Here is a 14,474-nt window from a genome sequence, read left to right on the forward strand (position 1 = left end):
ACAGATAAATTAGCAGAAAATGCACAGTCTCAGAAAATTATAAAAATTGGAGGATATGTCAGAAATATTTTTATGAGGCTAGATATAAACCACTGTTGCGAAATTGGTGATGAACCAATGGTGTCAGAAATATTTTAGCAGAAAATGCAGAGTCTCAATGGTGATGAACCACTGTTGCGAAATTGGTTGATGAGCGCCAAACTTGGCCTGTGGGCCTAGTAGTACCTCAAACTGAGGTGGACGAGTTGTTGCTCGTGTGGCCGGCGTGCATAGGCTAAGCTGCCTGATGCTAGACCTCGTGCGAGACACTGTAGAGACGTAGAGCGCTCGAGTATAAATACTCGTGGAGTGCGGTTTCGGTTCAGCCGGTCGAGTGAATTGGCAGTAGCACTTCGGCAGGGCTAAGTGTGAAGCGAACCATGGATCACTCGTGAGGGCTGGTGGCTCGCACTAGGTGTCTAGGAGCCGGTAGAGTGGATAGCTCTGTAGAGTGTGTCGTGTAGGACGACGTTAGCGGGTAGTGCTTAGGGACGACCCGTGCCTGGACCCTTCATGGACTGTGGAGCCTGGGCCTATTTGGCAGGCGCAGTCAGCTGCGAGAGGCAGCGGCCCAATACCTATAGGTAGGGCGGAGAGTTTTGGTCAGGACGGTAGTCCGAGCTTAGACCGGGTGCGTGGAATTCCACGTGTTGGATCATGAGATCAGGGATACACAGGGTGTGTAGTGACCCAATGTAAGGAAGTGAATCCTCGAAATCCGAGGATTAGACTTCGGTTTGGAATCGACTAGTTGTCAAGTGTGTAAGCTTCGGAAAATCCGAAGGTGATTATAATGCATAAAGTGCATTAAAGAAGGGTCCGCGGGAGCACGAGTGCAAAGCTTGCACTGGAGCAGAATTGCTCTCGGGGACCGGTCCCTGGCAGGGAGGGACCAGTTCCATCAGGCTGGGCTGCGGGGGTCTCTGATGAGACCGGTCCCTGGCAGGCAGGGACCGGTTCCCGAACGTCAGCCCAGCGAGAATAGCCGAAATTTGGCTAAGTCCCGAGAATCCAACTTTCGGGAACCGGTTTCTCGGACAAGGACCGGTCTCCCGGGGACCGGTCTCTCAGGCAAGGACCGATTCCCGAACGCGAAAACCCCTCTGCCCGAGATGGTAGCCTTCGGGGATCGGTCTCCCCGAGCTGGGACCGGTCCCTCACTGCGAAAATACCCAAAGAGGGCTGGTTTGAAGGATGAAAAGTTGAGGGGGCTATCTGCAAAATGGCCTTTAATAGAGGTGGGGGACCCCTCTCTTTCCCTCATTGCTCTCTAACTCTCTCACTCTTTCCCTCTCTCTCTCTAGAAAGAAAAGAAAGAGAAGAAGAAGAAGAAGAAGAAGAAGAAGAAGAAGAAGGAAAAGAAGAGAAAAGAGAAGGAGAAGATCTTCTTAACTCTCTCCTTCAAGCTAGGGCAAGCTTGGAGCTTGGCTTAGAGGTAAGCTCCAAACCCACTCATGGTAGATTTCTTAGGATTAGGTTTTATTGCTTAGAATTGGTTCAAATGGAACCTAGAGGAGATGAATAGGTGGTTCGGGCTTGCAATCGAAGCTCGCACCACAGATTTCCCCCTCGTTGCCATTCTAGGGCACGGATTCGGGATTCTTGGAAATCGAGGGTCTTGATCTATTCTAATAGGTCGCAACCCTAATTGCTACGTCCCGGAACGCGTCGGCGAAGTCGGTTTTTCGATCCAACGAGCGAGTGCGGAGTTATCGCCGAATCGGGTACTCGAGGGCTCGCTTCGCCCCGAGGAGTTGAAGCGACGTGCAAAGACCGCAGCGTCGAGTTTTCTACCATCGCGGCATCGCCAAGAGGTGGGTGGTGTCCATCCCGAAGCAATCGGGCTCCCTTCTATGTCATAGTACATGTCGTTTCTTGCATCTTGTATTATTGCATTATATGATGATTGTGCATTGCCTTTCCTTATGCTTTCCTTGATGATATCGTAGCATGTAATAGATGTTTGATATAGTGGATCGATAAGGATTGGGTCGAGATTGTGAATCCTATAGTGCAGAGAAAATGATGGGCTCAATGGTTGGTCTAATGATGAACAAAGAACGGGTGGCATCTAGTCAATAGTAAACCATGAACGAGTTGCATTTAGTTGATAGTAAGCAAAAGAACAAATGACACATATGAGTCGTAGTGTATGTGAAACCTATGGACCATATGATGATTGTAACCCTAGAGAATAGGGTATTCTCGAGACGAGGATTGGATCATGCTCACGGTCTGTTTTTAAATCTTGTGATGGAAGCTCCACACAAGTAGTACGCTCCGGAGTTGGTCACGTGGGATTACCTATTTTGGGTCCCAAGGGATTGCCTATTTTGGGCCCCGGCAGACGGTCTCGGTTCGTAGTGCGAGTTGACCCTCCCTACCTTCGAGATGGCTAGTGAGCAGTAGGCTCCTTCAGGGAAGCCACGAGATTAAGAAACAAGTAAATGAGATTGATGAACGAGTAAATAGCTTTACCTTTGGGCATGATAATGGGTTAGTTGTTTATCTATTTCATTGTACATGCATTCATATATTTATGATTGGGCATAGTAGCGTAGCTTTACTCCTGTCATTTACCGCTTTCCTTATCTATCTATCTATCGATTATCTACTTTTGCCCGCTTGGACCTAGTGGGGAGATCGGCGGAGTCGGCGGCCGAACCCACTGGGAACTAAGGAAGTTAGTTCTCACCCCCATTTTACCACAGGTTCGAGTTCGGGCGTCCCCGGTGAGCGTGAGGATCGTGGTAAGGGCCCGACGCTCTAGTCGCATTAGCTACCTCCCTTTTGCATTAGCTGTCACCCTTTTTGTATTTGAGAGTAGATGATGTATAGGGTGAGGTTTGAGTGCTTGTATATACGTTTTTGGAAGAATGTAAAAGTGGTAATTATATGTATTAAGTCAAATGAATGTAATAGATAGCCTCTTCTCTCTTTACGTACTCGTATATATTTTTATACTTGTATCTTGCTCTCGTCTTGTGGCACTGGTGGTGCTTCTTGATCGTGTATTTATGAATTGAATCCTGGGTAAATTCTTATACATGATCTGTTGGTTAGCCTTGGACGGACAGGGGAGGTCCTGTCCGTTCGGCGTCTGTTCGACGCGCCCGGGGCCGGACCAAATTGGTAGCGGTCTCGGGGCGTGACACCCAACCCGATGACTTGACGTGGTTTGGGGTCTTGGTTGCTCCTGTTTGGAGTGTGTGCGAACTCCCAAGTGAGGATTTCGCCCGGAAATGAGGATTGGGGCTACGATGCGAGTGAGAGACACTGTGCGTAGTACGATAGGTTAGGCGATATGCCGACGTAGCATTACGACCGCTGGTCCACCCGTGAAAGCCGACGTAATCGGTTTAGCCAATAACTCTATGGAGGAGTCAGAGTAAGGAAGAGAGTCCTCGAAATACGAGATTTGGACTTCGCTCAAGATCGACTAATTGTCGAGTGAGAGTGCTTCGTAAAAGCCGAAGAAGTCAAATGCATCAAAAGTGCACTGCAATGGAGTCCGCGAGAGCAAATGGTGCAAGAATCTGCACTTGGCAGAATTGCTCTCGGGGACCGGTCCCTGGCGGGAGGGACCGGTTCCCGAACATGGTCTGTGCGGGTTTGCTCTCGGGGACCGGTCCCTGGCAAGGAGGGACCGGTTGCCCCGAGGCTGAGGGTTGCGAAGTGCAAGGCAACCGGTCCCTCGGTCGGAGGGACCAGTCCCCGAATGCGTGAGATTAAGGAGGTCCCTCTGGGACCGGTCCCAGGCAGGGAGAGACCGGTCCCCGAGTGTGAAATTTACCGAGGCAGGCTGGGTCATGTTGGAGGACTTGAGGATAATGCTCTTTTATGGATTGAGATTCGAGATGCGCCGGAGTGGGCCATCTCTCAATAGAGCAAAGATCAAAATATGATTGGAGCACTCGCGATTGGTATTACTTTCAAGCAATGTTGGTGATTGAATCAGGAGTACCCTGAGGTGGGAAAAGTAGATGCAAATGAATTCTTGCATGCCAAGTGGTGAATGGTGTCGGAGCGCGTAGTGTCGTAGAGTTTCGACTTGCGCTACCACCAAGAATGACGGACACCCGTAATGCACTTTCGGAGTTACACATACAAAATGTGAGTGAAATTGGTCTCACATCCTCCGTAGAAGGCCTTTGGACAGTTCCAATGAGCATAAGGTCACTCCGAAATAGAAAAGTGCATTGAAACCCGTTGTTACTCGATAAATAGAGTTGGAGCTGTGAGTTGGAGTTGAAGTTATTTGAGTTTCGAGGACGAAACTCTTTTTAAGGAGAAGAGGATGTAAGGTACCGGACTTCTAAAACTATGAAGTTACGGTGTACATTTAAATAGTTCCGGTGAGGCTGCGGTGGAATGTAACATACCGGATTTTAAATATAAAAGTGAAAATAAAAAAAAAGTGTGAGATACTATTTTTATTGGATTTAGATAAGTAAAACATAAGTCAGAAGTGACTTGTGCTGAAATCGGAGCGAAAAAAGAAGATTTAGAATTTTCTGTGGAAATGGGACAGATAAATTAGCAGAAAATGTACAGTCTCAGAAAATTATGAAAATTGGAGGATATGTCAGAAATATTTTTATGAGGCTAGATATAAAGTTTTATGCCATTCTGACACCCGTAGAGTGAGAAATAAAATCCGAAAGTTATCTGATTAAGATTACAGTTCGGCACAGTTTTCGGTGACCAAACGGGGTCGAAACTGAAAACTTAAGACATATTCTTACTCAGTACGTTAAACTGAGCATGCCTGTCAAATTTGAGCTCAAACGGACATTCAGAAGGGCTCCAACTGTTCCGAACTGCTAACTGATGTGAATAGTGTAAAGTTGAGGGACTAACTTGTAAAAAGGGATTAATCCCTTCTTCTCCTTCCTCCCTCAACCGTGCAGCACACACACATGCGCCACATACACACACTCACACACGCATGGAAGGGAGAGAGAGAAACTCTCCTTTCTCTCTCTAAATCTCTCCCAAAAAGAGATGATTTTGGTGGAGATCGAAGCTCTAAGGTGGATTTCCATCTTCTCCATCTTCTTCCTCTCCATTGGAGCAAGGTTTGAAGGTAAGCTTCAAAACCCTTTTATGGTATCTCTTTGTAGTTTGGGTTTTAAGCTTCAAGAATGGATTTAAAGCTATTCTAGCATGCTAAATAGATGATTATTGCTAGAATCTAGGATCAATTTAGTTAATTCTTGCCTAGTTATAAACCTAGGGCTCAAAATGCAATTTTTTGGAAATATAAGGGTTTGATCTCATTTGACCCTCTGTAAACCTAATTGATAGGTCACTGAACGTGTTGGAAGCTACCGTTCGGCGATTCGTCGAGCCGGTGCGAAGTTATTAAAGAAACGGACGTTAGGCTTCGTTTCCGCCTGGAGGGCCGAGGCGGCTTCTATAAATCGAGGAATCGGATTTCGAGCATCGTGACGAGGAACCGAAGATCTTTGATTTCCAGATCGCGGATAGGAGGTCATTTGGCAGTCGCGCGTGAGTTGGGTCGAGCCGTGCGGTGTGCGCCGCAGGAGGCCGATTACGAGTGACGACGAGCAATCGGAACGCTATAAAAGGTGGGTGGTGTCCATCCCGAAGCAATCGGGCTCCCTTCTATATCTTAGTACATTTCGATTCTGCATCTTGTATTATTGCATTATAGGATGATTGTGCATTGCCTTTCCTTATGCTTTCCTTGATGATATCGTAGCATGTATTGGATACTTGACATAGTGGATTGATAAGGATTGAGTCAAGACTTGTGAATCCTATAGTGCAGAGAAAGAGATGGGCTCAATGGTTGGTCTAATGATAAACAAAGAACGAGTGGCATCTAGTCGATAGTAAACCATGGACGAGTGGCAATCTAGTTGATAGTGTATAAGAAAACAAGTGATGCATGTTAAACTTGGTGTATACGACGCCTATGGACTACATGATGGTAGTAACCCTAGAGGATAGGGTACCCTACAGTAGAGAGAATTGGATCATGCTCACGGTCTGTTTTAACTTGTGATGGAAGCCCCACACAAGAAGTGCGCTCCTGAGTTGGTCACGTGGGATTGCCTATTTTGGGTCCCAAGGGATTGCCTATTTTAGGTCCCGGCAGACGGTCTCGGTTCGTAGTGCGAGTTGACCCTCCCTACCTTCGAGATGGCTAGTGAGCAGTAGGTGTCACGCCCCGCCCCGAATCCACTACCAATTTGGCACGGTTCGGGCACATCGGACGGACCGCCGAACGGACAATACCTCTCCTGTCCGCCCAAGGCCAAGGAACCAGATCATGTACAATTAAGCACCCAGGAATTTTCTTAAATAACATACATGATCAAATACGATGCACACAAGTGCAATACATCTAAGAGCAAGAACCACAAGTGACATACAAGTGTATAAAGAGAGATAGTCTAACTATCACAATCATTTTACATTATTTGAATATATTGTATTTTCATCTTCCAAAATGTAAGTACATGTTTTCTTCAAAATGCAAGTAGCTCTCTGATACCTATCCAAAATATCAACTAGTACACGAGGGTACTCTAATGCATAAGGAAAAGCTACTAACTAGGTTCACTCAGGGCGCTATGCCCTTGCCGCGGTCCTCACTCAGCTCGCCTCTATGTGTACCTGTACCCCAAAACCACACGGGGTGAGAACTATATAAATATAGTTCCCAGTGGGTTCGGCCGCCGACGCCGCCGATTTTCCCACTAGGTCTAAGCTGGCACAGATAAAGAGATAGATATGTAAAGAGATAAACTGCAACTACTCTATCATGCCATCAATGATGATAATGCATGCAACAACTACTATCATGCCAGAATCATGTCATGAGTATATAAAAGTACATAGCAATGCAATCTACAACATACACTATGTCTACTCGAAGTAATAATGCAAGTCTACTATGCATCTCATGTTTATTACCCAATCTACTAGGCCAACTTGCCTAAGATCTCAAATCTCAAAGGTCCTAGACAAAGAGCTACCCCGCTCCTTGCCCGACTCAATCTTGAAGGTCCTAGGCAAAGAGCTACCCCGCTCCTCGCCCGACTCAATCTCGCTCTATTAGGTACGAGCTGCTACGTAGTAATGGAATATACACATGCTACTATGCCTCTGTAATCATGGAATGCATGAATATAGCAATGATATTCTACTAATCATGATACTATGCTTCAACAAATATGGAAATGAGCTACTACATAGTGATGTATCTACAACATGCTACTATGTCTCAATAATCCGAATGAACGAGCTACTACATAGTGCGTCGTGCAACTATGCCTCGATAGTATCCAATCTCATGGCTAACCCGAAGGTTGCCACCCCGGGGACAACCCCGACTCACTTTCAATCTCATAGGTGAGGAGAAACTGCACTCGCACACCGAGACCGTCTGCGGGACAACCCTGTGAGATACTCCGGAGACTCGTGCCTCGGTGGAGCGACCACCGACAAGCGAAAACAGACTAGTGAGTATAATCCAATCCTCTCAAGAGGATACCCTATCTACAAGGGTCAATGTGCCTCAACTGCACTAATGCCAAATGCATAATGTCTACAACATGACAATAGGAAAAATCTACTATACTAATTCAATGTCGCTTGTTTTCATCATCACAAGTCCAAGTTCATCATCATTCTTGTCACTATAGGATTCTTGTCACATGACCCAATCCTCATGAACCTAAGTTCAAGTGTCAAGCCCATAATGCTACACTACCATAGGAAACATGCAAGGAAATGGAATGTAATCATCTACTAATCCTATAATGCACAATATCAATATATGAATATGATCAAAATAAAACCTAGACATAAAAGGAAGCCCGGATGTTTCGGTATGACAACCCCCACCTTTTGGTAGTGTCACAAGGCTAGGTTCTCAATTGCACGCTCCCTAGTCGCCGCTTTACTCTTCGGTCTACACAAGGCCGCCTGCGCTTGTTTCTGCCAGAACGTCGCACCCGCTCGACGAATCAACGAACCGACGATTCCCACGCGTTTAGGCACCTCAAACACAAGCTTTTCCTCAAGCCAAGTAATGAAGAGGATGAAGACTTCACCTCCAAGCAACCTTTTTCTTCTCCAAATGCACCTCCAATTCCTCTCTTTGGTGGAGAAATTGTTGGAGAGAGAGAGAGATATTTCTCTTTGGTTGCAAGTGTGAGGGAGAAAGAAAGAAAAGGCTCAAGTCCCCTATATATATATATAGGAAACTTGGCCTCCAAGTTTCATAGGAAACTTGGCCTCCAAGTGTCCTAGGAAACTTGGCCTCCAAGTTTCATAGGAAACTTGGCCTCCAAGTTATCTAGGTAACTTGGCCTCCAAGTTATCCAAGAACACTATTCACATTCGGTTTAGCAGCACGGTACAGATATATATATCGTCTGCCCTGTCTCTCACAGAAAATTCTAAATCTTCTGTTTTCGCTTCCATTCAACACGGGTCACTCTAGACTTATAATTTATGTCTATAAGTCCAATAAAAATAGTATCCCACACTATTTTTATTTATTTTCACTTTTACATTTAAAATCCGGTACCTTACAGTAGGCGAGCTTTCAGAGAAGCCACGAGATTAAGAAACAAGTAAATGAGATTGATGAATAAGTGCATAGCTTTACTTTTTGAACATGTTGACGGGTTAGTTGTTTACCATTTCATTGTACATGCATCCATATGTTTATGATTCGGGCATAGTAGTGTAGTTTTACTATCCTGTCTTTACCGCTTTGCTTATTACCTATCTATCTATCTGGTTATCTACTTGTGCCCACTTGGACCTAGTGGGGAGATCGGCGGAGTCGGCGGCCGAACCCACTGGGAACTAAGTTAGTTCTCACCCCCATTTTACTACAGGGCCGAGCGCGAGTTCATACGGCGAGGATCGCGGTAAGGGCCTAGCGCCTTAGTTGCATTAGTTTACTTTTCTATTTCTGTATTAGAGTCACCTTTATATGCATTGAGAGTAGATGATGTATAAGATGTGAGATATTCTGGAATGAATGTAAGCTAATATTTATATTTTGGAAGATGTAAGCTTTATATTATATTTAGAAGCTTAATGTATAATCAAATTGTATTATAAAGGCTGAATGAATGTAATAGATAGATGTTCCTCTCTTTATCATTACTTGTATATCTTATACTTGTATCTTACTCTTAGTTGTTTAGCACTGATTGTGCTCCCCTCGTAGTTGTTGAGTGATCATGTATGTATTCAAGTGATTTCCTGGGAACTTGTTGTACATGATCTCGCTGTTGGCCTTGGGCGGACAGGGGAGGTGCTATCCGTTCGGCGTCTTTTCGACGCGCCCGAACTGGACCAAATTGGTATCGGTTTCGGGGCGTGACATGTTGACTGGCTGACTGCCATGATACATAAGGATTAAGGAGGTTTAGAAAATTTAAGCTATATATGATGTATGAGATTTTTTGTTTAATATACTTGACAAGGCATTAAGTTAAACGAGCAAGATTATGTCTCTCATGCTTGTTTAGGTTAGATATTAGGTAATTATTGCATTATCATTGATTAAAGGTTAGATATTCTAGATATATTCTAAGTAAATTTTGAATGAACTTTGAAACATTTATATCCGTAAGAGTCCTGAAAGTCATCTGCTTCTGAAACTTTTACACATTGGTTTGGAGAAAGGACAAAATTAAAAGGCAGATATACTAGCCATAAGGTTAATAAGTTTCCTGTTTTATTCTGCCTGAAGTTCCTGCTTTATTCTATCTGAGCCTTATTCCTTCACCTGTAGAGATGTTCATCTCATTTCTCTGTTCAGTAAGGAAGCAGTAAGAAACAATTAGTTCATGATAGTCATTATTGATTCATTAGGATTTTTTTTTTTTGGACTCTTTAAGTACTTCAAAATTTCCAGACTTAAAAATAAAACTTCAAAGGGCTTTATATCCCTCTCACATTTTCAAAAAACTTAACTTTCCCAGTAAGAGTCCAAGTTTCTCAGTTAAAAGTTCGTCTCTTCCATACAGATCCACCCTGCCATCAGCTGTCAACTCTTAAGTAATGAAAATTTATTCTTGGATGAAAAGAACCATTTTATCGTCATCTTCCGCCTCTCTTCCACTCCTCCACATTGATCATCTTATGAAAGGACTGTACTTCTAAAAAATAATCAAACCTACCAACTATTGACTAAAATGTTTAATTACGCTCATTCTAATAGAAAACTTAAATTTGTTAGAGAAGTGCTACTAAAGATGCTTCAGCTTCACGGCTAGTGCACAAGTACATCGATAGCCAATGTCACCATGCTCTATATAAATTTCAAATTGTCACAAATTCAGACAAAGATAAAAGAGTTAGGGACAAAAAGGAAACAAAAAAAAAAAGCGGTCCTCCATTATAAGGAATAGAATCATGTCAAACAAGAAACTAATAATAAGGCAAACCTGCTTGGCATATAAGGAAAGCAACAAATTATGCACTCCAGAATCTTCATTATGCAATTTCTTCACACAGAACTCCAAGTACTTAATGACCTCATGTGTCTCATTCCTGTAACCACGAAGTCAGTTAAGTCATTCTATTTCAAAAAGGCTTGGTTACATCATACACTATCAAGTGCACAAACGACAAAAAAAATTAACATTTGCAGACCACAGTAAAATTCACTTTCAATAGTGCAAGATAGAAAAACCAAATTAATTTCATATTATATCATTAGTCCTAGTGGGAGTAGAACAGGTTAGGAACAGCTCAGCTTGTTTTCACATCCAAAATGTATGATATGCTGGGTTTAAGGAGATCTGCCAAAAATCCATCAAGGCCGTACAATAGGGTAAGAAACTACATGGCTATTATACATTGCCAAAGAAAGTAATTAATAAGAAACGAATTAGAACCTGCAAAAAGAATGTTAGTAATACTTTCCAAATGATCCCTGGGCAATAAGATGCAAATACATGTTCTACTATAGGCAATACAAGATTGCGCCAGTTGTCATTGGAAATATTCTAAAAGCAATAGGAAAGAAACAAATTGGAAACATGAATAACATTTGAACAATTGATACTTGGCATGTGGTTCACTTGCATAACGCATCATTGCTGGAATAAGTTTCCTGGGGTTCAAGTTGCCTGTATTCATCCATGATTCCACAGTCTCGTAAGCATCAAGACTAATCAAATCAGGGGCAAATTTATACTGCAAGAAATATGATAAACAACCAATAAAACAAATTGTTGATTTTGTATTTGCATGTTTGAGAAAATTAAAGACAAACTAAATCAACCGAACAAAACCTGAAGATCGATAGGTACATTCCGTCTCTGAAGGACTTCCAATGCTCTCTTTGCTTCTCCTTGCTTAATACAACAATAAAAACCTATTAAACATCTGCTCACTCTATAAGCATTCTAGTCATTTTAATCAGTAGCTTCTATCTTCAAGATTTCTAGCCCTAAGTAACCATTCTAATAAAGCCAGGTAGAATCACTGAGCATATATATATATATATATATATGTTATCAATTTTTAATGAATAAGCAACTGAAATAATTGCAACTAAATAGTATAACATTTTTCTAGAAGTACTACTCAAGACCATGCCATACCTGAATGTAGTGATGGACCACAATTTCATACTTTTCTTTCAAACCAGCAAAATAAACCAGCTCTTCGACTCTCCCGTAACTAAAAGAATTTGTTAAGGTAAGTGGGCTGTTTTATGCAACCTTGTCCTCACAATTATTATGCGAGAGAGAGAGAGAGAGAGAGAGAGAGAGAGAGAGAGAATCCTTCTTCTATCAAAACAAACAGCATAACATACAACAGAAAACTAATGTAACAGATTAAATCTCTGAGCAAGTATTCATACAGAAAGCCCTCTATGTGAAGAAACTATATCACCAGCCACGATGTATGAAATCCTCAAAATACTATATTGATGACTACACAAGGATATCACACTTGACATCTCAAGTCATAATAATCACTAGTCAATACCACTATTCATTTAGGAAGCCACATTAAGCAACATATAGTAGCAGCTGTGGTGTATGGAATCCTCAAGTTGCTACAATGATGACTAGACAAGGATCTCACACTTGACATCTCAAGTCATAACGGTCACTACCTGTAGATTTGTGCCGATTGGCAAAAAATAGCAAATCCTACTGCAATGGCAAAAATCTATGTCACATCTAGCAGGGCATAACTCTACTAATTTTCAAACGGTAGTAAAATGGTTAGTAAAGAACAAACAGCCATTAATGGGCACAAAGCCCATACTTGTGATATTAGGTGAAACTAATTAAAGAGATTGATAACGAGGCAGAACACACAAAAAAAAAAAATAATGCAAATAGGGCAAAAAGAAAGACGTGCAATCTCCTCGTGTTTATTATCAATTGTCTATTGACCATTGTATATTAGTACAATGATAAATTTTCTAAGTAAAATTATGAAAATTAAAAGGATAATATATAGTAAAATCTGCATTTCCTATGGATTTCATGATTTCATCTGCTGAAATCACAGTCACTGCATGTACAATACCGGTAGAATATCAGCAGTCTATGGTAGGTATTGACAGTGCCACCAGGCCACCAATTTAAATTGGTTTACGATACTTCTTAACATTCATCTTACAAAACTATTCCATGAAAAGAAACTTTTCTACAATCTAATGATAAAAAATCTAATAAAAAGGTACATGCCAACAGTAGAATTGGTGTACTGCAATACATTTCATGGCAAGTATCATGCTGGCATTAGAGGATGCAAAAGCTTGCTACTTCAATCTAATGACAGAGATTTAACCACATTGTTTGTAGCTGGTAAGTAAAAATAAACTAAAATCTGTGCTAGATCAGACTACCTATCTGCAAATCATGTATTGCATTTGAACACAATTGTACCTCTCGAGTAACCTCATTGTTGTTGCCTCATCCAATACATCCTTGTTGTCACTAAGAAAAGCTCTAAATTCTTTTACAATTGATTGGTACTCTGACATACCCTGATCTGACACTGTATTAGCAATCTTGCTCGTGTCATCTTCTAACAAAAGGCGATTAATCTACAAAAGAGTACCAGCAATTACAACCAAGTAGTGACATGCCATGATTAAGTTGTGGCATGTATTAAAAGCATCACAATACCAGTAATTAAATTCCTGCAGAAAATCAAAGCCATTTGATAACAATTCTTTGTTTAATAATCATTTGACATATTCCAGTATTTTGTAGATTAGGTGGTTAATCAAGAAAAAGCAAACAAAGAAAAGTTTTTACTCCTTGGGCATCTCTCAGTAAAAGAAGTAGAGTTTGACACCGCTTGTCTTTAGCAGTGCCTCAACTAGACAAGACTGTTAACTAACAGTTTTCCTGGTAAGATAGTATGCAACTAAGGCTCCGTTTGGGATTGCAAGAAGATTGCATTATGTGCAAAGAGAAAATCCAATAGGAAATATTTCGTTTCCTTTCATAAGTGCCCGGTGGCATTAGGTAGTCCTCAATACCAGATGAGCCCTAACCCAGGCCCAATAGATACTTATTGTCTAGAAATGGTATAATTGTATAATGCACTAAATACGCATGTAATTTATTAAGAAAATTGACCAGAAGGGCAACCTTGTCCAAGTACAGTTCTGTAGCCCATGTGGAGATCATTGTGATTTGAGATTTATCATCCTTCATGAGATTATCAAGCTTTCTTAATAAGAAAGTCCTAAGAGCATCCTGCATAATAGAGACAAATGTTTGACATAATTCNGCCCTAACCCAGGCCCAATAGATACTTATTGTCTAGAAATGGTATAATTGTATAATGCACTAAATACGCATGTAATTTATTAAGAAAATTGACCAGAAGGGCAACCTTGTCCAAGTACAGTTCTGTAGCCCATGTGGAGATCATTGTGATTTGAGATTTATCATCCTTCATGAGATTATCAAGCTTTCTTAATAAGAAAGTCCTAAGAGCATCCTGCATAATAGAGACAAATGTTTGACATAATTCAATCAAATTTTAAAACGAAAAAACTAATATACATAAAAGAAACTGAAAATACTATTATCTTAAAGCAAAATATAGATCCCAAAAGCATTTGACTGTACATTGGCCAACTTACGGCAAGCATCAGAGAAATTGAAAGAAAGGTATTAACTAGTAGGGGAAATGAACATCATTATGAGCGATTATCATCATCCAAAAGTTCTTCCAACAAGAAAGAGTTGGCTAGAGCACATTTCAACATTTATAAGACTCCATTTGAAGAAAAGAAGGAAAATGATCAGAATGGAAAATATAGGATGCAGTTATGCACTATAGGAAGATGTATCGGTTTAAAAACACTTTGGATTTAAGAATTATATTCCATATCACATAAAGTATGATCATAAGATTTGTTCGGCCATAGAGGATCAGTTGTCCCAAGC

General features: G+C 41.5%; 1 protein-coding gene and 1 long non-coding RNA gene across 4 annotated transcripts in view; both read right to left on the reverse strand.

Annotated features, from left to right (window-relative positions):
* On the reverse strand, positions 6,478 to 8,211 carry LOC109718231. The gene is made up of 2 exons (XR_002218399.1): positions 7,918 to 8,211; positions 6,478 to 6,684 (listed from the first exon to the last, which is right to left on the reverse strand). It is a non-coding gene; the product is annotated as an uncharacterized LOC109718231 (long non-coding RNA).
* Positions 9,179 to 14,474, reverse strand: part of LOC109718230 (vacuolar protein sorting-associated protein 18 homolog) — a 60,638-nt gene continuing 55,342 nt past the window's right edge. The window contains exons 12-18 of one of the 3 annotated variants that reach the window (XM_020244345.1): positions 13,915 to 14,022; positions 12,954 to 13,114; positions 11,649 to 11,727; positions 11,337 to 11,399; positions 11,108 to 11,238; positions 10,485 to 10,590; positions 9,179 to 9,431 (exon numbers count right to left, since the gene is read on the reverse strand). In XM_020244345.1, coding sequence (XP_020099934.1) covers positions 9,225 to 9,431; positions 10,485 to 10,590; positions 11,108 to 11,238; positions 11,337 to 11,399; positions 11,649 to 11,727; positions 12,954 to 13,114; positions 13,915 to 14,022 — 855 coding nt within the window. In that variant the 3' untranslated portion in view covers positions 9,179 to 9,224. Of the gene's footprint in view, positions 9,849 to 9,900; positions 10,591 to 11,107; positions 11,239 to 11,336; positions 11,400 to 11,648; positions 11,728 to 12,953; positions 13,115 to 13,914; positions 14,023 to 14,474 lie in introns of those variants that run through there. The other 2 variants (XM_020244347.1, XM_020244346.1) reach the window with 2 other exon arrangements.

The sequence above is a fragment of the Ananas comosus genome, linkage group 12 (assembly GCF_001540865.1).
Source record: "Ananas comosus cultivar F153 linkage group 12, ASM154086v1, whole genome shotgun sequence".
Taxonomy (NCBI): Eukaryota; Viridiplantae; Streptophyta; class Magnoliopsida; order Poales; family Bromeliaceae; genus Ananas; species Ananas comosus.